General features: G+C 47.7%; 1 protein-coding gene across 1 annotated transcript in view; it reads left to right on the top strand.

Moving 5' to 3' along the window:
* The window catches only part of CLRN1 (clarin 1), a 37,626-nt gene extending 15,145 nt beyond the window's left edge, over positions 1-22,481 (top strand). The window contains exons 2-3 of the mRNA XM_044755107.2: positions 10,135-10,314; positions 22,089-22,481. Coding sequence (XP_044611042.1) covers positions 10,135-10,314; positions 22,089-22,354 — 446 coding nt within the window. The 3' untranslated portion in view covers positions 22,355-22,481. The remainder of the gene's footprint in view (positions 1-10,134; positions 10,315-22,088) is intronic.
* The last annotated feature ends 1,696 nt before the right edge of the window (positions 22,482-24,177 follow it).

Below are 24,177 nucleotides of genomic sequence, written 5' to 3'. Positions count from 1 at the left end.
CCAGCTCACAGGAAGGAGCTTGGTCGCGCTCAGGTGTGAGATGAATTCTTTTACCAAATCCCAAACTGTGAACGTGTTATTGAACAGCAGTCGGTTTCCACGTAACATGTTGACAATCCCCCAAGTATGTTAGATTAAAGTTTTTCTTTTAATAAAGAGATTTGAAATTCCATTCCAGTTGCCAATCAGGTCTTTCAATTTCTGAAAAAACCAAAAAACCATCCTGGGTCCTGTCACCCTCTCTGGCAGCTACTCTAGTCTATCTCCATTGCCCCAGATTCTCCCTGAAAACTCTTTCAGTTTAGCTCCTGTTGCCCCCAGCCCCCTGAAACAGCTTGCACCAAGGTCAACAGTGACTGCCCGACGCGATGGACAAGTTCTGGTTCTTAACCAGAAATTTCCGTCATAATTTACACTGCCAACCATCGTCTACACCCCTGGCCCCGGGGTCACTAACTGGACCGTCCACTCCTCTTCCTTCCCTCCTTGCCAGTGTGATCCTAACTTCCTTCAAACTGAACCATGAGCTGCCGCCAAGAAACTCCAGACCTGCTACCCACGTCAGACTCCATCCCTGCATCCCAGTCCAAGCAAATTGCATCCACCCAACACATGTGTGTCCACAGCCGCCCACATCAGACTGCATCCCTGCATCCCACTCCAAGCGACTGTCTCCACCCAACATGTGTGTCCACAGCCACAGCTGCGTTCTCCACACAGCAACGATCCCCCTGAGGAGGGGAAAACTGATTCTTGGAAGCAAAAACCACCCCTTACTCTTTAAAAAGTGTATATGTGTGCAATGGATTATTGTTCATCCATGAAAAAGAAGGAAATCATGCTGTTTGTGACAACATGGATGCACCCTGAGGGCATCATGCTAAGTAAAATAAGTCAGACAGAGAGAGAAAGACAAATACTGTATGATCTTACCTACATGTGGAATCTATTTTTTTTAAAAATCAAACTTATAGAAAAAGCGGCCAGATTTGCTGTTACCAAAGGTAGGGGTTAGGGGGAGAGGGGACTAGATGAAGGTGGTCACAGGTACAAACTTCCAGAATAAGATAAATAAGTCCTGGGGATGTGAGGCACAACATGGTGAGTGCAGCTGACTCTGCGGTACGATATCTAGCAACGTTGCTCCGAGACTAGATTCTGAGTTCTCATCACAAGGAGGAAAAACAGCTTTTTGTATCCAGGTGAGATAACGAATGTCAACTAAACTTTTTGCGATAACCATTCACAACACATTTAAGTCAAGTCACTATGCTGGACACCTCAAACTTATACAAGTGATGTATGTGAATTATATCTCGATAAAACTTGGGGGAAATGTGACATATGTGTAGGCACAGATGTAAATACAATACAGAAACCAAAATACAATAAATCTATGGTATTGAAATTTCATGGGGGCAGAGTGATTAGGAGAAAAATAGAAGCAAGAAAAGGGGTGAGGGTGTGAGGAGGCGAAGGGGCGGGGGCTGTAACTTTAGATACGGTGGTTAAAGAAAGCCTCCTGGAGAAGGCGGCAGTGAAGTAAAGACATGGAGGTGGGGAAGCAAGTCATGGGGATACCTGGGGAATATCCAGGCAGACAGAACAGTAAGTGCAAAGGCCCTGAGGTAGGAATATTCCTGGCATGTTTGACATACAGGAAGGAGGCCAGTGGCTGGAGCCCACTGATCAAGGAATGAGCAGCAGATGAAGTCAGGGGCCTGGCAAGGAGTCCCGTCATGGATGGCCTTGTGGGCCGTTGTACTGACTTGGCTTGTGCTCTGGGTGAGGTTAGAGTCCACTGGAGGGGTTTGAGCAGGGCGTTGATATAAACCAATTCATTTTTTAAAGATTCCTCTGGCTGCTGGGCTGAAAGCAGATTGTAGGAAGGAGGGGTGGAGGCAGCGAGACCAGTTAGGAAGCCCTCGCACTCCTCCGAGGGAGAGAAGGTGGTAGCTTAGACCAGGGTGGAGCAGCGGAGACGGGGAGAAGGGTCAGATTCTGAAGGTGGCGCCAAAGGTCTTCCTGATGGGTCGAACGCGAAATGTGAGAGTAAGAGAGGAATCAAGGATAATGCCAAGGAAGAAGGGAAGTGCAGCTGTTCTGAGATGAAGAAGGCCAAAGGAAGCAAGTGTGAGGAGGGGAAGACTGCTGGTTCGGTTTGGGACGCACTGAGATGCCTGCTCCATGTCCCAGTCAAGAGGTGCGATAGGTGATGGGAGGACGTGCAAGGGTGGGATTCAGGAACAAGTCTGGGCTGGAAATAGCCATTTAAGAGTGTGCTAGGAAAAGCCACGATACTGGCCAGAGGACCAGGGGAGTGAGTGAAGGAGAGGAGGAGAGGCACAAGAACTGAGTCGTCCCCCGATGACTCAGGAGATGAGGATGAACCCGCCAAGTAGACGGAGACAGCAGCAGGGAGGGGTGCATGTCGTGTCTGGAAGCCAGGGGAAGACAGCATTTCCAGGAGGAGGGGGCGAGCTGCTGTGTCACACGTAGACCAGGAAAGATGAGGATAAAGAATGGACCAGTGGGTGTGGCAGCTTGACGCTCATTGGTGCCCTGGGAACTGTAGCATCAGTGCTGTGTGTTCGAGAGAGAAAGTGCCAGGGGGAATGAGCTGCTGAGGGGATAGGCACCTCCCTGAGAGGTTTGCTGGGAGGGAAATAGAGAAAGGGGCCACCGCTGGAGGAGCACTTGGTGAGAAAATGACAGCACGTTTGTGTGCTGATGGGGCTGCTCCAATAGAGAGGGGGAAAGGGATGGTGTGGCAGAGAGAGGCGAGAACTCCGCAGCAGCGTCTGTGAGGGGGAGGTACGGCTCCTGAACGCTGGTGGAATTGGCCTTAGATAGGGCTGCACCATAGTGACCCTCTGCTGGGCACCTAGTGCTGTCCACTAGGCACTTCACTCACTCATGCCACTGAATCCTCGCAAGCTTGAGAGAAAGGTGGAATTAGTCTTATTTGTCAGAGAAGGAACTCAGGTGTAGGGAGTTCACAGTTAGAAAAGAAGCTGGAATGGGAGCCTCCTCTGTCTAATTTCAAATGCCTGGCCGTTTCCCAGGTCGCCCTATGGAACACCCTCATTTTACAGAGGGAACCAGGGACCCATCAATCTGCTCAGCGTCACACAGTGGACTAGAACCTGGGGCCTGACTCTCGCCCACTGCTCTTTTCTTCTTCATGACGCTCTTCCTTCCTGCATGCAAGTGGTCTCCTCTGCTGCAGGTCTCTCACAGCCGGAAGACCCTGCTCATTCCAGACCTTGTTCCTCCTCCTCTTTCGTGTTTTCAGTCTGATTTACTGAGGTATAATTTACACACAGTAAAATTCACCCTTTTTAGGTGTACAGGTCTGTGAATTTTGACGAATGCATAGAGGCATGTAAATACCACCACAATCAAGATACAGAACACCCCATCACCCCCAAAGTTTCCATCGTGCCCCTTGTAGTCAACCTCCTCCCCACTGCCAACCTTGGGCAACCACTGATCTGCTTTCTGTCCTTATCCTTTTGCTTTTCGCAGAATGTCGTACACGTGGAATCATACAACATGCAGCCTTTTGAGTCTGGTCACTTCCAGTTAGCATAACGCATTTCAGATCCGCCCGTATTATTGTGTGTACCGACAGTCTGTTCCTGTTCATTACTGAGTAGGGTTTTATTCTATGCGTCGGCTGCAGCTTGTTTATCCATCATCAACGGATGGATATTTAAGGTGCTTCCAGTTTGGGGGGAATATGAAGAAAGCCACTGTAAACATTTGCAGGCAGATTTTTGTGTGGACATACGTTTTTAATTCTCTTAGACAAATATCTGGGAATGAGATTGCTGGGTCCTATGTTTAGTCTGTGTTCAGCTTTTTAAGTACTGAAACAACTGGATATCCATAGCCAAAAAAATTAATTAACCTTGGCAATATATGAAAGACAACTCAAAATGGATCATAGACTTCAGTGGAAACCTAAAACTGAAAAACTTCTAGAAGAAAAACATAGGAGAAATATTTGTGACCTTGCATTAGGCAAAGACTTCTTAGATTTGACGTGCAAAACGTGATACATAAAAGAAAAAATTGATAAATCGAACTTCATAAAAATAAGAACTGCTCTCCAAAAGACACTGATAAGAGACTGAAAAGACAAGCCAGATACTCAGAGAAAATATTTGTGAATTAGTTATCTGATAAGGGGCTTGTATCCAGCATGCTTAAAGAATTCTCAAAATGCAATAATAATGATAAAAAATCCAATAAAAAAACACAAAAGATACGAACAGACACTTCACCAAAAAAGATATATGGAAGGCAAATAAACACACAGAAAGAAACTCACAAAAAGATGCTCAACATTATTAGTCATTTGGCAAATGCAAATTACAACTACAATGAGATAAACTACACACCCATCAAATAGCTACCATTTTTAAAAACCTGCCAAGTGCCAGCAAGAATGTGGAACAACTTTGACTCTCAGACATTGCTGGTGGGAAGGTGAAATGGGACAGCCACTTCATTTCTTAGAAAGTCACACACACACACACACACACACACACACACACACACACACGAGCTGGGGTGGGGGATGGGCTGACTACGGAGGGGAAACGGGCAGTTTTCGGAATGGTGGAATTGTTCTGCATCTTGATTGTGCACTGTATGCGGATGTCACAACTCACAGAACTATACATAAAAAGAGAGAATTGCTACTGTGTTAATTTTACTTTAATCTTAAACAGGGGAGGGCAGTAAAAAGCAAAGGCAGCAATGCCACTGTGTGACTTCAGGCAAGTTACTTAACTTCTCTGTGACTCAGGGTTTTTTCATCTATACATTGGGGATAAAACACTACCTTCCTGTATTATTGTAAGAATTGAAAAGTTTAAATCTCTAACTGTAACTTATGCTTTAATTTAGTTGTATTAAAACATAGTTTAATTGATATAATATATATAAAGTACCTGGAATACAGCAAATGCTATATAATTTTTGGCTGTTACATTTATTCTTCTTAGTGTTACTTGAAGAAGTTTGGTGATGCAACAATGGAGAGAGAAGAAGGACAATTAGGGTCTTGAACCGGGTTAGAGATGAGGAGACCTGGAGCCACTGACTCATAGTCAGCGTGGAGGAAATCAGTGATGAGAGAATGAAAGAGGGAGAGTAACCGTGAACGCGCAGACCGGGCCTGTGCTGCTAGTGGGCATCAGCTGCCCATTGTAATAAGTAACTCCCTTTCACTTGTCAACAGCTAATCAAGTAATTTCTAGAAGTTAGAAGTGACTGCTGGGTTAATGACAGCCCCTCCGAAGATCAAAAAGTTCAAATCCTTTTTCTGTGTTGTCGTCCTAAACCTAAAAGACCAAACAAATCCACCTCCTACCATACACGGTATCCAATACGTTAAAGTGACGTCTCCCAATATTAATGTGAGTGGTCTGCGCTCAGCTTCAGCCAAGGAGAAGTCCTGTTAGTGCTGGTTGAAAAATGGACGGTTGTTGCCAGAGTTCTGGTCGGTCCTTACAGACTCACGGAATTCTCATCAAAGAGGAAACTTGTTAAAATCTAAGTGTAACATGCAGGATTAGTGCTCTGCCAGGTGACTTTCTCACAAGAGTGGGAATTCTAAGAGACTTCATAAGAATTAAAATGCTCCACATGCCAATTTATTCTAGCTTCTGGCTTTTCTTTCCAGGAGGCAAATCGGCGCAACTTTTTTCAATTTGGTTACAACCCTCAATTTTCAGACAGCCTTCACCTAGCTACCCTATCAGAGACGAAAATGTTGCCACCTCTTCTGCAGGTGGGGAGATAGACGGAAGCAGGTTTGTTGATAACTGCTGGTAAAAACCAAGTGAGCAGCGGATGGAGTCAAGAACAGCAGTTGGATCAACTGAGCTGTCTCAGCAGCTGGAAGCTTCGGAGGGCAGGAGATCGTAGTGCAAGACTAGCTGGTTCACTCTGTGCCCCAAGAACACGGGCAGAGGGGATCACTGCGGTCACTGATGACAGAGGCTTAGCACCTGTGAACTCGAACATCCACATTGCCACTACCCTACTCTTCCAAATGGAGCTGAGGAATTCTTTTTATCTCTATCTATCTATCTATCCATCCACCCACCCATCCATCCATATCATTTCTTTTTTTTTAAAGAAATATTTTATTAACATCAATTTGTTTTTGTGAGGAAGATTGGCCCTGAGCTAGCATCTGTTGCCAATCTTCCTCTTTTTGCTTGAGGAGGATTGTCGCTGAGTTAACATCTGTGCCAGTCTTCCTCTACTTCATGTGGGACGCTGCCACAGCCTGGCTTGACGAGCAGTGCTACGTCCACACCCCAGATCCGAACCTGCCAACGCTGGGCTGCCGAAGCAGAGCGCGCAAACTTAACCACTCAGCCACGAGGTCAGCCCCCTATCCATATCATTTCTAATTGATGAGGACTTTTAAAAACACAACAACCATACCATTAACATAACCAACAAAATCAATAATAGTTACGTAATATCATCTACTACCCAGTCCGTGGTCAGTTTTCCTTGGTTATCTCAAAAACGTCTTTTATAAACGGTTTGTTCAAATCACAAACAATGTTCATACATTGCATTTGGTTAATAAGCCTCTTAAGTCTCTTTTAATCTAAAACAGTCACAGGAATTTTTTACGCACTCATTTATTCTTTCAATTATTTTTTAAAGTATTTATGTATTCATAGAATAGATAACACTTGCAGGACAGCAAAAAAACATTTTTCCAAACAGAACTAAAAGGGACAAATGAAGCAGCCCTCAGTCTCCTTCCCCAGAAGCAATGTTACCAGTTCCACACGGAGCCTTCTAGAAATAGCCTCTGCCTAGACAAGCATGCCTGTTCCTGAGGCTGCTGTAGCATGGTGGGCAAAAGCTAAGACATGAGTTCAAATCTCCACTTTGCCACTTACCGAGTATAAACCCTGGGCAGGTGACATCACCTCTGGGGGCCAGTTTTTCTCCTCTGGTAAGTGGGATTAATAGCAGTATCTATCTCATGGGGTTGTTGAGAGAATTAAATCAGATAAGTACGGTACTTAAATTATAGTTTGTTATTGCCTACGTTCCCCTTTGGCTTTTCCCCAAATGATAGAATGATGCACATTTCTCTTTGTTTGCTTTGTGCTATTCATCTAACATCACCTGCTGATGATAATTCCATCACTTCATTGAATTGATTCACTTCATTGTTTATAATCGTTGACATGTTCATTGTATGGATGTCATACTGATAGACATGTATGTTACTTCCAATGTTTTGCTTTTACCAAAAAAAATGCTTCAATGAATATCCTTGTAATATTTTATTCAATTCATGTGCAAAAATATCCATAGGATATACTGCTGAAAATAAAATTGCTGAGCTAAAGGATATGTGCATTTTAATTCTTCGTTGGTATTACCTAACAGCTTCGAAGGAAATTGTACCAATTTACACTCCCAAGAAAACTGCACAAGGGTCCCCATTTCCCCACGCCCTAGCTGGCGCAGAATATTGCTGCATGCTTTGATCTTTGTAAATATGGTTTGTTGAAATGGTATCTCATAGTTTTAGTGTGCATTCCTTTTACTGTGAGAAGATAAAGAAAATACAGTGCAACTAAACCTCAGCAGTCAAATGACCTGCCCGTGACTCTGAGTGAGGACACTGAGGAAGGACACCGAGTGGACACCATCAGGACACGAATGCCCCTGTCTGTACTCAGCGAGGGGCACTCCGCATCTGGGGGCACTAAGCACATTTTATGCACATACTTATCTAGTTAGTTAGGTCCAGCAGTGCTGAAGGGTTTGTTCTGAACCAGTGCAGTTCCCTCACCCATCGCACTCTGACGCATGGTCAGGAGCAGAGCCCTGTGGTCGCGGGACATGCATTTGTGCAGCTGACCACTTCCCTCCTCCTTGGAACATTCTCTTCCCTTGGCTTCCTGCTGTCCCTCTCATGGGTTTGCTCCTCACTCACAAGCTCCCTGTCCCAGTCTCCTTGGCCAGCCTCTCCGTTCTTCTGTGTAGGTAAACGTGGGGGAGCCCCGGGCTTCCTCCCTGGGCTCTCTGTTCCTCTGACCACAGCTTCTCCACAGGTGATAGCTATTCCCCTGGCTTTAAGAACCAGGGCCAGGACTAGGGGTGGACCACGGAGGCACCTAAGCCTCCGTTCATGGCATCACCATTGATTCAGTTGCTCAGGCCAACAGTCTAGGAGTTATCCTTGAGTCCTTTCTTCCAACAAGTCCTGTCTTCTACCTCCAAGATATACTCCATATCTGACAAGCTCTCACTACGACCACCTTAGGCCAGGCCCCATCTCCTGCCACTGGAAATAGCCCCTGCAGGTCTCCCCAATGCCCCACTTGCTTCCTACCCCCCACCCTCATACTCACTGCTCAGCAGCCAGATCAGGATGATCTCTCTACATCAGGAAAGAGATTGTATCCTTCTACTTAAAATCCTCCAGTGGCTTCCACAGGAATTTAGAATTAAACGCAGCTCTGCGCCACAGTCAGCAGACCAGGACGAGCGGGTGCAACGATCTGCTCCCAGCACAGCGCTCCTCCGCCTGCCCTCATGCTCCAGGCTCACGGGCTCACTCCTGCCCTGGCTGTGCTCCTCTTCCCTGGGATCCTCTTTCCCGAGCTCTGTACGGTCACCTCCTTCTCAACAGTCAGGTGTCAGCTCAGCTGTCACTCTCCTGACCGCCTCATCCATCATCCAGTCACTCCAAATCCCCTCCCCCTGTTTTACTTCTCCACAGCATTATGGCTCCAAAAGTGTCTTATTGTGACCACATACTAGCCCCCAAACTCAGGGCTGAAAATGAAACTATCAGCTGCCCTGGGCAGTTCTTGACTGGCTTTCTCCTCCGCTGCAGTTAAATAGCTGCTGGGGTTGGAGGCACCCAGGGGCCGTTCTGGGCTGGGCGTCCCAGACTCCTCCCTCCCAGGGCAGGTGCTCCTCGGGTGGCCTCTCTCCCCAGCACCGTAGCCGGACTTCCTGAGGGCGGCTCAAGCCGCCAAGAGAAACGGAAGCGGCTGGTCCTCTTATCGGGTAGGCCTGGAGCTGGCATGGTGTGCTTCTGCTGCCATATTCAAGAGGTCAGAGCAGTCACAGGCCAGCCCAGGTTCAAGGGGGCTGAGGAGCAAATTCGACCTCTTAAAGGGGAATTGACATGTGTGTAAAAGGAGGAACCAGTTGACGGTGCCGTCTTTGCCAGGAAGCTTTGCACTTGTTTGTTTGTTTGCTTGTCCATCTATTCCCGTCAGGTTATAAAGTCCGCAAGACGACAGGGACCTTGTCTAGCTTGTTTTCTATTTCCAGCACCTAGAACATAGTTGGTGCTCAAAAAATAAAGTACTTGATAAATGTTTGGAAAACTACAAGGGACTGAACTAGACTTCCCAGAGTGGTCTTGCCATGTTTGCTGATGCCGAGCACGCTGATGCCTCACCAAATAAGAGAAACCCCACAGTGATAAAGTATTTCATTTCCTCTGCAAACAAGAAAAACTTGCCCTGAACACAAAATCTAGAAATAGATTTGGTGTGTTTTCTGAACGGAAAATATTTCCTGTATCACCAGCAATTATTTTCCCCACAGCTTGTGCTACATCAAAATATTGAAGTTGACTGAAAATACCCCATTCTTTAATCTTAGTGTAGACTAGAAACAACTTTTTTTGTAGGAAAGGAAATATAAAAAACCTCCTGATATTTAAACTCTCCCAGATAAACCCAAACTGAAGATGTCATCACAAGTTAAGACATTAAAAAAAAGATGACTACCCGGCAATGTCATTAAAAGTTTGGTCATCAATATGTAGTTTTTGATTATAAAGCCAGCACTTGTTTATTTAAGTAATTACATATGACCAAGGACAGAAGAAAAATTCCCTCAAATCTCTCCTTTGCCAGTTTTTACTGGAAGTTTTATAAAATAATCCCATATTTAAACCTTTTCGTAAATCCCTTGTAAATTAGTAAGTGAGAATGTATTCATCTGAAGGATTTTAGTGATATTTGAGGTTAAAAAAAGAGGGATTTAACTTTTTAAATCACCCTTGCAGACGACCGCTAATGAAATCTCTTCTCATCTTTGTTTTATCTTCAGTTTTCCCGGATTTGCTCAAAGTGATTCCAGTGAGCATCCACGTCAATGTCCTTCTCTTCTCCGTGATCCTCGTTGTTGTCACCATGGTGGGGACAGCCTTCTTCATGTACAACGCCTTTGGAAAGCCCTTTGAAACTCTGCACGGCCCACCAGGGTTGTATCTTCTGAGCTTCATTTCGGGTGAGGACAAAATTCTACCTCTGAAGACAAATGTGCTTTTCAACGTGTCAAAAGATTGGTGCCCACATGCAAAGTTACAGTACACACGCGTGGCTGCTCTCTGTAGCATTGCTTGTGATAGAAAAAGTGGAGGAAAATATAACTGCCCAACAGTAGGGAATCCAATCAGTACATTATGGTAGTCTACACAAATGAATATAATGCTGACATTAAGTTATATTTTTGAAGAAGATGTAATCAAAGGATAAATGCTTGTATCAAAAAGTAGTATATAGGATTTTATAAACATGAACCCAATTTGATTAAATATATGTATAAATAGAGAGAATATATATAAATACAATCTCTCCATTATATACAATATGCATAAATACATACACACACATACATACGCATATATAGAGAGAGTTCATTCTGTTGGTAGTAGTAATCTCTGAGCAGTGAAATTATGGATGATTTCCATTTTTCCTCATACTTTGTAATATTTCCAAATGCTCAGTAATGTGCACTTGTTTATTCATGATCAGAAAAATAAACGAAAATCATTAAAAAAGAGTAAAGGGCCAGTGTTGCGCCCACACGAGTTGCCGCATTGGGGCGCGCAGGGACTCTGTGCAGCCTCATGGCAGGCGCATCTGGGCAAGGAAATCTCGAAACCCAGGAACCAGCTCATCAATAGACAGGTGCTGCTCAATAACCGGGGCTGATGGAAAGGAACGTAAAATCCGTCAGCACCACAGGCTGCTCCTGATATATTTATAAGGAGGAGAAAGAGAAAGATGAGAAAATCAAACATATTGACAGAACTCATGTGTCGCCGTCCTTCTTTAGGAGGTCTCTGACTTCACCCCACTCCAAACTTGCAAAAGGAGTCAATACAGGAAGCAAGTACTTTTATTAATGAGTTCATAGAGGTATGAGAAAGATTACAACTCACACCAGCAGGCAGTGGGTGCAGATCCGCATTAGGCTGTTTCCTTCTCTGAAGTGGCCCTTTGGCTGCCAGCCACCAGGCCCAGGCCCCTTCTTTCTCTTGACACCCCTCCCTTCCTCATCCCCCACCACACGCACTCCTCAGCTCCAGCCACAGACTTGCATAGCTCCCTGTGTGTAAAACAGAGCCTCATGGCTAACAGGGACTCACCATCTTAGAAGGCAGGATAGCCTCCATCCATGTTACCAGAGCACACTGCTGGGGGTCTCCCCCATCTACAGCTTGCTCATCAGATGACCCGCCCAGCCAGTGGTTCTCTCTAGTGGGGGCTCTGTGAGTATTTCTCCATGTCTTTCCCAAGCCAACAATGCAGTTTTCAAATGTGCAGACATGATTCCACTACGAGGGCAGAGTCTTTCTCATCTTTGTATCTCCAGCGAAGCATCCAGCATGAGGTTCTGCACACAGTGAACCATTCAATACATATTCGTTGACTTGAAAAAGCCCAGAAAGAGTTGTTAACTTGGTCACTTAGACAGTGCAAGTTAGAGAAATAGAATTCAAGTGGATGGAATTAGCAGAGTGGGCCCAGAGAGGTGGTGGGACGCCAGCCAGAGAGACGTGATGGCTGTCGTCACGGAAGGCCAAGGGCTTTGCAGTCAGGGCACAGGAGTGATAGCAGAGGTGCAAGGTGTGGATAGACAGACAGCGACAGCAATTCATCTCATGGGAAGGTCCAAGTTGACTGTGGGATTTCTTCTGCCAACCCAACATACCATACCAAACTGGTGGATCTGCGCTGTGTGCTGCTTCCATGAAGGCTCTTGAATCCATCAGGGGCCCACTTGTAGACAGAAGACACGCTACTTAACAGAAGGAATATTGTGTTCAGCAGCAGCTCTTAAAGCGAGGTCCCCAGACCAGCAGCATCTACACCACCTGGGACCTTGATGGGAAGCAGATCCTCCGGCCTCACCCCGGACCCACTAAAGCAGAAACTCTCTGGGTGGACCTGCAAACTGTGTTTCAACACGGCTTCCAGGTGATTCTGATGCAAGCTCCAGTTTGAGAGCCGGGGCCACAGGGAATGGATTCAGCAGGTGTTGGAGGACCAAACAAACGAGGAGACCCCGCAGCAACTCCAAGATGGTGATCTCAGAGAGCGGCTACCTTCCCCAGGGCTTTGAGGACCGAGGGAAGAGTTTGGAGTTGCCAGACCTTTGAGGAGGTGGCACTGCACCTGGAGGAGATGGAACTGTCGCGGGACAGCAGGACACCACAAGGCGGCTGGGGCTTGTGGAAAGGGCCTGGGAACAACGCCCCACCTGCTGCTGTGGGAAAAGCACGATGCCCGATGCCCGTGGCAAAGTAGGAGGAGCAGACCCTCCCCGGGGCCTGCCTCCGCCTCTCTGGGGCTCGCTCTTGGCAGAGCCTGAGGGGAAGCAGCTGACAAGGCAGAACGAGAGTCTGGGGAGTCTTGACCCAGCATCACAAAGCAGAGAAAAGAAAAGCTGGTTGAAGCCGAAACACAACAGCTTCCTAACTGGCACAGCCGTCTCGCACTCTGGCATCTGAATGCAACTCACAGCCGCCTATTTGGAAGACAAATTATTTGACAGTTCTAACGGACTACGAAACTAACGGTATTTGAAAAGCAAGATGACTCAGAGAATGCAGAATTTAATCCAAGTCCCGGAGCTTATCTCGGCCTTCGGCCAAGGCTAATGCGAGGAAAAGCTGAGCACGCAGATGTATGCGGGTGCAGACCCATGCTCACACTATGCCTCCTTCACCTTTGAACTGGTTGCAAAAGGGGGTGCTTAATGAAGGCCTGTGGGTGAGGGAAGGAGGACGGGGGAGAAGGAGCCAGCTCCAGATCTACGTCTTGCAGTGTTTCCAGGTTATTCAGTTTTTTTTAAAGCCCCAAATCCAAAATTTTTAAATACCAAAATTCTCAATAACTTTTAAAAACTGCATGACAACAAAAGCTGTTTGAGGGTCAGATAGACTCATGGTTTGTGACCTCTGGGGCAATCAGGTCACTCTGGAATCGCAGACACCTCATCCCCTTCAATCTACCTGCAGTATCCAGAGGGCCTGGAGTTTTCCAGTGTTTCTCTGAAGCAGCAATATTCGTGGGGACTCCAGCTCTGAAGCCCGATTGTGGGTGGGTCAGGGGTCACAGACCTTGTCACAAACAGTCTAGCTGTGAGCCAGTAAGCCACACACTCGAGGCCAGAGCCTGGGTCAGGAGGTCCTCAGCCCAGCGTGAGTCACATTCCACTAAGACCCCGAGGGCAGCTCTCTTGCCCCGAGTTCCCTCTGCTGCCTCTCTGCCCAGCTGACCTCCCGCAAGTCAGCGAGAAAGCTCTTTCCTCCTTCGACTCCCTTCCTCTTCCTCCCACTCACCCCTGGGGTTCCCAAGATTCCCCCTTTCCTGGTGCAGATCATTCCAGGGCCATTTCTTCAAGTGTCTACTTCCCTGCTTGGGGGACCCCAAGGCTTGGTCTCCTGAGGCATGAGGACGGGGAGAAGGGAAGGGAGAGCAGTCTTCCTGGTTGACTACCGGGACCTCCACACTGCCCAGGGTAACAACGCCAGGAGCATCTCCTGATGTCTCCTGATGGGGCGCGTGCCAGACCCTGGAGACAGACAAGGAAAGGGAACAAACCTTTGGATTAAGCCCCCAGTGGGGTCAGTCCCCATAGCTGCTCATGCCATGGCCTAATGTCCTGTGGCCCTCAGGGAATGGACGTTCCTTCTGCTTCTCATGGCCTCCAGTTTGGCTCATCGTGTTCCTCAGCCTTCTTCTTGTCCCATTTCTGACCACTCTCTTTGTTCCATGAAACCCATGCAAGTCAGTTAATTAGCTCTTTTTCATCCTGTCAATTATAAACGAGGTCTGAGAAATCTTTCCCCAAGTTAGGATTTCAGTAACACCTGAACAGTCCCCGTAGTTCATCTTGGACAGTCATTCTCTTCCCAGACTGTACCTTGGAATCACCGGAAGAGCTTTCTAAACGTACCAATACCAGGCCCCTCACCACACTCATTACATCGGAGTCTCTGGGAGGGACCTGGCCACTGGTATTCTTTTTAAGCTCTTTTGGGTAATTCTGATGTGTGACCAGCATTGAGACCCACTGACGCAGGCGCATCCATTTCGTTCCTTCCACAAGCTGACTGAGTGCCACCCTGTGCCTGCCACCATAATAGCTCTGGTGACATCACAGTCAGGCCCACAGTCCTGCTTTAGCGGAGCCTACTATCCAGTGGGAGAGTTGAACAAAACTGGACGTAAGTAACTAAAGATCACGCTAACTGCAGCAAGAGTGATAAGCAGGCCACGGTGGGAGAGAATGAAGGGGAAGGGGAGAGGGGGCTTCAGTGTAGTGTCAGCGAAGGCTACTCCCGGCAGCCGAGTTCTACAGACACCAAGGAGAGGAGAGGAGAAATCACGGGGAGACTCCAGGGAAAGAGCGCGGCTTGCTGTCAGAACGGAAAGAAGGCCCATGTGGCTGGAGGTGGGCAGTGAGGGGAATGGCAGGAAAAAACTACATTAGAGAGATCAGTCGAGGCCAGTTAATGTCAGACCTCAGGAGCCACAGTAAGTCTTTCAGAATTGATTCTAAATGCAATGAGAAGCTAGGGAAAGGCTTTAAAAAGGTGTCAGAGAGCTGATTTACCTTTTAAACAATGTCTGGTAAAAAACTAGGCTGTTGCATTGCAGATGGAGAGAAATGAATGGATTCTAAAAAGACTTTGAAAGTAGATCCAAAATGTTTTGCAGGTAGTTTAAGCAATTAGGTAGTGGTGGCATTAACCAAGATGAATAAGACAAGGAGAGGAACAAACTTAGAGTTTAGGGCAAAAAAGAGGTGGAGAGAGGAGCTTAGCACTGGAAATCAGTGTTCTATTTGGGGCATGTCAAGTTTGAGATCCCGTGAGATGTCCAAGTGGAGATGTCAAGTAGACAGTAGGATATATGAGTCTGGAGCTCAGAGAAGAGGTCTAGACGAAAGACATAAATTTAGGAGTTGTCAGGATATAGATATTATTTAAAGCAATGAAAATGGATGAGATCATCTAGGGAGAGGATGTAGATAGAGAAAAATTGGCCTAGGACCAATCCCTGAAGGACGTCATCAGGTAATTTTGGGGCTGAGGAGGAGGCAGCAAAGGACACTGATTCGGTGTGTCCAGAGAGGAGGAAGGAAAACCAGGAGACAGTGGTGTCCCAGAGGCTACGAGGAGGGGCTGTTTCAAGAGTACTGGTGACAGTGAGCTTTGCGAAAGAGTAAATGGGAGGGGAGAGCAGGTGGCAGGGGAAGGCAGAATGGAGAAAATGGGGTGAAAATTTCCCTCAGGTTTCTAACATAGTAGCAGAGAGAGAGAGGTACACAAATTAAGAAGGTGGAGAAAGAGAGGGCGCTGAGCAGAGAAGCAACTGGACTCCCGGTTTCACACTGGAGCATTGATGTATGAGCGTAGGCCTTCCTATATTCCCTTCTAGAAGGTTCCTAGTTGATGGCAGAGTCCCAGATCTGCATGTAAAAGAGAGCAGGCTGGGTGGAAGACTCGCCATGGACAAATGGCCTCCTAGCTAGTTCAGTGAGTATTCTGTGAGGATGACATAAGCACATTGGTTCAGGCCAGTTGGAAGTGACGAAAGCCTCCAAAATGTGGACTTATCGCAAATTGTATTTGTTATGTCTTCTCTTACATACAGCATCACGTTATGAGTTACTCAAGCAAGGCATACAAATAAAATGACTGCCTTTCTTTAGAAGGAGGATGCTCCCAATTGGGGCCTAATTGATTCTGATCATTACATATGATCAGACATCCATACTATGGTATGGAACATAAACTAGCACAGTCATAGATGGAACGTGAAGACAGGGAAACAAAGCACAGTACAAAAATAGAGGAATGCTTATGTCAGCGATCAGTTTTGGTCTTAGCAATCTCCCGCCTCTGTGACATGTCTGGGGCATATTATTCTGCAAGTGCCGGTGACAGCTGTCTGTGTCTTGTTTCCTCTTCAGTCTTTATGGAGGAGCTGTTGTTCAGAGTCCTAGAAGGAGATCCAGGGATGTCCAGCATCACAGCCACAGAGCCCAGGAAGGATAGGATTGGTGGTGGGAAAAGTCAACAAGGAAAATATTCTACTAGTTTCTGAGCATAGACTTTAGAAAGGAGGCCATGGAAGGAAAAGAGAAGTAATATTAGCCAGCCCATGATAGCGATGGACAAGGACTTTTGTTTTGATAGGCTGGCAGCAGCTGAAGGAGCAGAGATGGAATAAGAGATGCACTCCAGGCTACTCACGTCGAGGATGCCTGAGAAGGACTGTTTAACTCATTTGCGCAGGGCCCAGCCATGACCTTGTGCAAGGAGACGCTCAATTTTGTTCACCACAGGTACAAAGAGCCTCCTGTCCAGTTCAGAATGTCCCCTGTGTCTTCCCTTGTGTTTCATTTAGAGTCGAAGTGCAAGTCCTTGCTATGACGCCCAAAGCACCGCTTGAGGTACCCACCCCTCCGACCCCAGAAACCACCCCCATGGCTCACCTCCCACTCCTCTCTGCCGGGCTCGCTTCCTCTCTCTGCTCAAACCACCTGCCTCCTTTGCACTTGCTGTTCCCTCAGCCCGAAATGCTTTCCCCCTCAAAGATCTGCCTTCTCACACCCTGACTCCCTGACTTCCTTCAAGGGGCACTAAGAGGCTGTCTCCTCTCTGAGGCCCCCGCCAGCCCGCTTCCCGGCTGTATTCTCCTTGGCGCACGTTGCTCTCTGATGAACATGACGATGAATGTGGTTACTTCTCTCCTTACGGTCTCTCTCCAGGGCCCCCACCGCTGAGGGCTGCGCGCAGACAGGGATTCTGCTCGGTGCTGTGTCCCCTGTGCCCAGAAAAGCGCAGGAATCACCTGATAAATATTTGCTGAGCAAACTAATGAAACAAAAGTGGCTCTGCACACTTCCTGGTCACAAATGACATTCTCGTTTTCGGGAAATCAATTCAAATTGGAAAAAAATTGTGCTTTCAGACAATTTCTTCTTTACACAAATCATCCTTCTCACTAAGACGACATTCGGAAAACTGAAGTTAGATGTGACCCTTCAACTCACCTTAGCAGAAGGTGAGGAAAGATCGCCGACCCCAGCGGGCGGCGTTCCTTCAGCCACCCCTGCTCTTTGAGATGCTCTCCATCAGGACCGCAGAGTCTACTCTTAGGTATTAACTTGCTTTGTTTCTCCTCCCCCTTTTCTAGATGGTAGCACTGGTTTCTAGAGCAATATGGAGCCAGAACTGCTCCCATCTGGGGAAGAAGTCATTGCCGGCGACCTGACCTTTAGTAATCGACTTTCTAGTGAGATTGCATAATTTCAGAGAAAATTCACATCTACACCTGCAAAGTTGTGGCTTTCCCACCCCCATTTATCATCTCGCAGCACTCCTTACAGAAGGAAATTATCACCTTATCATTCTGCAGAGGAAATGGGCTGCCTCTCATATTTGTCATCTATGAGGGGCTTTAAAGATGATGTGTTCGCTTTCTGGAAATGTTGGCCATTACTCTACACGGAATTGAAATTCTAATTTATTATTTCCCAAAACACAGCCTTAATGATAATAGGAGAATATTTCAGAGGTTTTTTTCCACCTTTGAGGACACATTTCTATGGAAACGCATGGTACCTGGACTCCCACAGATTTATCCTGGCAAGAAGAGCCCACCCATAAAAGGGTCCTCCCCCTCGGGGACAGCCAGGGGTGAAGAAGCAGCTTCTTGCTGGCTTCTAGCTCATTCCCTATGCTGTAAGGACTGAGGCGAGAGGCGCCACAGCTGCCGGAGGAGAGTCACGAGGTGCAGTGTCTACGCATTACAAATGTTTGTTAATTGACTGATAATTCACAGTGCGACAGCTCATAACTCAGCTATCCTATTCAGTCAGAAATTAACTCAGTAATCAAAGTCATTAAAAGAAAAAAAACCCACGGCAGTGCCAGCCAGATGGTGGGAAATCAAACTGGTGAAAGGAGAGTGGCTGGTCTTTGAGGCAGACCCTGGGCCGCAGACCCTGGGGCCGGTGCCTGGTTGCATTCCAGACTTGAGCTTGAGCCAGGCTTGGCAGGTTTTCCCAAGTCATAGCTGACTCTAACCTTTCTGGTGAGCAGCAGCGGGGTGGGTCAGAGGGACAGACACGTGGGCAATCTGTCCAAATGGCTCCTGGTGTACGTGGGCAACTGGGGAAAGGAAGAGGGCAGTGTGCAGGCCTGACGCTGACATTCGTGAAGCCGTGGGTGGAGTGTGAATGACAGCCCACATACCGGGTGTCTAAACACGTCAATGTTATAAACTATTCAAGACACGTGTTCTATCTGTTCACCTTGACAAACATCTCTCCATCAGGAGCTGGAAGGCCAGATTCAAATTTAGAATTCTTTTTTTTTTAATGCTTTTTTTGGTAAGGATGATTGGCCCTGAGCCCATTTTTTTCCCCTTTTTGCTTTTTTTTCCTTCCCAAAGCCCCAGTACATAATTGTATATCTTAGTTGTAGGTCCTTCTAGTTCTTCTATGTGGGACACTGCCACAGCATGGCCTGATGAGCAGTGCAACATCCACACCCAGGATCTGAACCAGTGAACCCTGGGCTGCCCCAGTGAACCACTCTGCCACGGGCCTGCCCCTCAAGTTTGGAATTCTTGAGGCCTGGGAATTCTGTGCCTGAATGTGGTGATGGGAGGAGAGCTGGCCCCTGTCTGTCCACTTCTCTGCCCATGCCTGATTCCAGCCACACCATAAAGGTCCCAGTGTGTGCATGTGGACACTGTACTGTGTATCTGAGCTCCGATCATGCCCCCGAAACAGCTGCTCCTTGGCCACCCTCAGGCCTCAGAGCTGGGCCTCAGCCAGAGTCCACCTCTGGAGGGCTGAGCCAGGGGAGGTGCCCACGCCAGCCCTGGAAACGCACTCAGGGTTGTTGGGGGAGGGAATTCCCGGGTCCCAGGAGTACGGTCTAGAATGTGTGTCAGGGACTCCAGATGGGCCCATCCCGCTGACTTCAAGGATTCCTCCCCCTGTGCGTGTGTGTGTGTGTGTGTGGGGGGGGGCGGGGGGGGGGTCTCTCCAGGAGAGAGAGAGCAGGACCCTCTACATGTGGGGCCCATAGCAGGACCTCCCTTGCTGGAGTCTAAGGGTCATGCTGGAAACTGCAAAGCCCTGTTCTCACCATTGCTCACATTCCTTACACACTTCTCTCCATGTCCCAGCAGCCGGGCCACAAAGAGAGACTCTTCATGTGATTTTGTTGGTCCATAAGTCATAAGTAGTTTTCCTTGATCCCATGTCTCTTTCAAAGCCATCAACAGAGAAAAGCAAAACTAGCCTAACTTCACAGCAAATTGTTTCCCTCCACATCTCTTAGCAGTCGCCGAGGGGTTGGCAGAGACTCAGGCTGGGTTTCTGTGCTCTGACTCTGACAACTACTCCACCATGTGCTGTGGCCAAGCTGCGGGTGCCCCGAGTGCCTTTCACCTCCAGGCTGCAAACGCAGGCTCGCTGCATGCTGTCTCCTTAACAAAGTGGCACCTTTAAAATATTTAACAACTTGAAAAGGAAACCAGCGCTGGAATTTTCCTTTCAAGCGCCAAGGAAATACAGTGTTTCGCTTCTGTCGGAAATTCACCAGCTCCTGCGACAAAGAAGGCTCTCTGGTTAAAGCAATGGCATTTTCTCCACAATTTTCAGATAAAAGATAAAGAGAAAACAGCACTGCGGCTTTTTTGTTGGATATGACAATAATGGAATAATACGGTTTTGCCAGGGGAGAGCTCTGGTTTTAAGCTCAGAATACAAAAATAGGCTGACAAATTTTACAAAGGAACATTCTCAACCACGGCTCTGAGGCTGGTGGGAAGGGAAGTTTCAAGAAAATTATATCATTTGATTATTTGGGGGGGGTGGTATTAGGATGATGATGAAGCTGATGGGATGGAATTCTAATAGAAAAAATGTGACGTGGCCCTTCCTGCTCCCCCTCTCGCAGGCTCCAGTCTCTAGGTCCACCCCATCTGAACTCGGTCTCGCAAAGGAATGAGGCGTCCTTCGCACTGTCTCTCCACGTATCTAGAACGCTCTCCCCATCCAGTCCGGCCTCCCTTTGTTCCACTAACTTTTCCTGCAGCTTCCTCCCGGGAACCTTCCTGGATGCTGCCCGTTCTCAGCAGCAGCTGTCCAGGCCTGCTCACCGTTGCACTCACTGGGATTGGTTAATAATTGTTTTATACATGTTCCCTGCCCGGTTAGACTCTGCTAGAGCAGAAACCATATGCATGTTGTTTAATGTGTAAATCTCCCCAATCCCGGTGCTTTGCATGTAATGGTCTAATTGAATACATGAATGAGTGAATTAACGAATGGGAACTCAAGCCACTATGTTGCTGCTGCCAGGTATTTGAATTAACTGTAACTAAAGAACAAAAAGCAAGAACCCCTTCTACGGGCGTCATAAACCTAATGGGAGGGTATTCATGGAACAGGTGCTGTCACGCATTCCTGGGGTTGCCTCCCTGAAGGAGTCAGGTTTTCTCGGGGTGAGGAGGTGGGTAAGGGGTTATGGTAAGGACTTTCAAGAAGAAAGGAAGACATAAAAACCAGTGGAATAGCTACCAATTAGTAAGCATTTATATGTGTGAATTCTAATTAGCGAAATGCTAATCACGCATCGTCTCTATCATCCACATTTTATAGACAAGGAAATTGAGACTTGGAGATTAAAATCGCCTAATTTCACAAAGCCTCATATCACTCAGCTTGGAGTGCCCCTGTCCCGCAGAGATCTCACCCAAACCACAGCTGCACCAGTTACAATTAGCCTATAAATGAGTGATAAATAGGGAAAAAATAATAACAGTGGATTAAACAAAACTGGTGTTTATTTTTCTCTCACGTTAAAACCTGGAGGTTGAAGTCCAGGGCTGGCCTGGTGGCTCCACGTGTCTGGGATCCAGACTCCTTCTTTCTTGTTTTTCCATAGTTCATGGCTTCCATTTCTGAGGCCACCTGGTCCAGAATGTCAGCTGGAGCTCCAGCCATCGCATCCATATTTCAGCTCCAGGGAGGAGGAATGGGGAAAGAAAGGGCAGGCCCCTAAAACACACATCCTTCAAGGAAATTTTCCTGCCCCTACATCCCTGCCACTTTCAGCAAAACGATGTAGCCGTTATTCAAGGCAGCCGCGTGCCCAGGTGAAAATCCCGAGTCCTGTTACAAACAAGGAGAACAGGTAGCCGCTGCGTCTATACCTTCCCCGTGGCTCCCCCGGCTCATGGACTCCTCTGGGCAGCTGTGACCAGGTGGGAGCTGGAGGAGGGGGCAGTCATGGCAATCCTTTTGAAGGGAGCCCTAAGCCCTTTCACAGGGGCCAGATGACTGGCATTTATCCTGCAAGGCTGTGAAGTTCAGAGAAATTGGTTCTCTTGAAGCCACATCACAGCAGCGGCGGCTTTGTGGCCTGATTCCACCATGGTGCTTTCAAGGTGCCCAGCAATCCAGGCTTCTCCTCACGCAAAGGGGATCGTCTCTCAGTCCCTGTGAGATCAGCTCATTCTACCCAACCCGCCCCCTCCGAAATCTTCTCACCCAGGCACTACCGCCCATTGGCTGGAGAATCAGGCTCATGACAACTAATTGGAAATGATATATTTTTGCAGAAGAATGCAAATGAGGATGACGGTAGAAGGCTTTCTTTGGTTGCACACTGACCCTCTTCTGTGCCCCTTGCAGTCAGGAAATATTTGCCCGACATCTTGTTTGTTCCTCTGTTGCAGGCTCCTGCGGCTGTCTCGTCATGATATTGTTTGCCTCTGAACTGAAAATCCACCACCTCTCAGAAAAGATTGCAAATTATAAAGAAGGGACTTATGCCTACAAAACGCAGAGTGAAAAGTACAGCACCTCCTTCTGGGTCGTTTTCATTTGCTTTTTTGTTCATTTTTTGAACGGTCTCCTAATACGACTTGCTGGATTTCAGTTCCCTTTTGCAAAATCTAAAGACACAGAGACAACTAACGTGGCCGCGGATCTGATGTACTGAAAGCAGACATTTCTCTAATTTTGCAAGTAAGGGAGTGGACTTGCTTTGGTCCTTGGAGATGGGTAATTTTGCCCGTCCTTTTAGATGCACAAATTAAAGCCCCAAACCCTCTGTGGTCACGCTGACAAATGATGTACGAAGGCTACAGGCTGGTAAGTCGGCGGAGTGGAAGGAGGCTCTGGGAGGCCGTCTTACCCGCTGGGAAACGGCTTTGCCCAGGCAGTCAAGGCAGTTGACTAGAATGGACAAACTGCTGCTCCACAGAGACACCAAAGTGCAAAACGCCTGCTCCATCGGGGAGGGATCGAAGCCACGGGCAAAGTATTTCTATACAAACAAATCCTCTTTCCAATATATCCACACATTTGTTGCCCCAGATACCAGAAAACAGAGCCGGAATCGCTTTCCTAAAGTGATAGTGCATCAAATGAGCAACGAAAAATGTATCAATGCACTTTTTAAAAAGGTTTGTGTAAAATTATTATCCAGGCCCGTTGGTCAAAATTTGCAAACCTCGCAAAGGAGAAACACAGTACTTTCAACAGACATAATTGCTAGGACCACTGAGGAATCACAAAAAATGATCCTCCCTAGTAAACTTAGTGCAAAATGATTCTTTGGGGTTGTTTCCAACTTTAGTGTCTCGAGCACTAACTCCCAATTATGAAAATTATTTCACATGCTGGGATTCCGATGGTATCACTGTGTCATCTTGGTTTTTGGTCTGGCTGGCACAAGGCATGACCCGAGTCAATTTTTTTTTCCTGAATTACCCATGAGCTTGGTCTGCAGCTGAGCAAAGGCCACTGCTGAGCCTGGAACTGACCTCCTCTAGCCTCGGCCCGGGGCCCTCAGGAAGGCACTCGAGAAGCAGCAGAGGAGAAAGAAAACACACCACGGGCCCCGGCCACAGCCGCTCCATACGCAGCCTCACTCAAGGGTTTTGAAAGTGCTCATTTTTAAAAAATACTGTTTTCTTTTTGGAACAATTTATAAGAAACAAACGACTGTTTGTATAGCCGAGACTCACTTGCTCAGATGGTCATTTGCAGCCCACGGGTCCACATCAGAGCACACCCTGAGTTTCCAGACGCTGGTCCCTCACCTGCATTTAGGAAACACACCTGGAGACTTCCCGGAAGGCCACAGGTCAGCCTAGTGATGAAGGGGATGCTTGTTCGGGTAGCGGGCTAGTGGAGCCCGGTTCTGGAAGTCTTCACGAAATGGTTAAACCCAGAAGCACAGAGGAGAGGGTGGGAATCGCAAGGACCATCTGCTGTGGGTAACTGGCCTGAGACCCTGAAGGCCAGGTCCCCACCCTCTCACTGACCTCTCTGTCTCTCTGTGTCTCTCTCTCCCCTCAGAGGTTTGAAAAACTTTTAACACCAAGCTTTCTTCTTGAGAAAGCAAGTCTTTGTTCTGTAAAAAGAGAAAACCGGGAGCAGCAGCTGGACCCTGTGAGAACCTCCGGGCAACCAACGAGGCCCCGGGACGGGACAGACCGAGGCGGCGCGGCCCGCACGGGGGGTCGCGCCCCAAACAAGCAGATGCACCGGCCGCAGACCAGCCCGGGAGTCTCTCCCTCGCTTCTCCCAGACGAAGCGTGCGGAGCCCGGGAAGAAGGATGTGGCCAGGACCTTCACCCGCGGCCGGCTCTGTGGGCAGCAAAGGCCCTGGGAACGACGTCCAGCACGCGTGTCCGAGCTCCCTCCCCGGGGGCGGCCAGCAGGCTCACAGCTCGCGGGGACGGGGGCCCCCTGCTGGCTCTGGGGCTGCAAACGCGGCCACCGTGGGTTCGTTTCCAGGAGCGCGGACACCCTCGT

This window comes from Equus asinus, chromosome 21, assembly GCF_041296235.1.
Source record: "Equus asinus isolate D_3611 breed Donkey chromosome 21, EquAss-T2T_v2, whole genome shotgun sequence".
NCBI classification, from domain to species: domain Eukaryota; kingdom Metazoa; phylum Chordata; class Mammalia; order Perissodactyla; family Equidae; genus Equus; species Equus asinus.
This window is presented reverse-complemented; position numbering and strand designations above follow the sequence as displayed.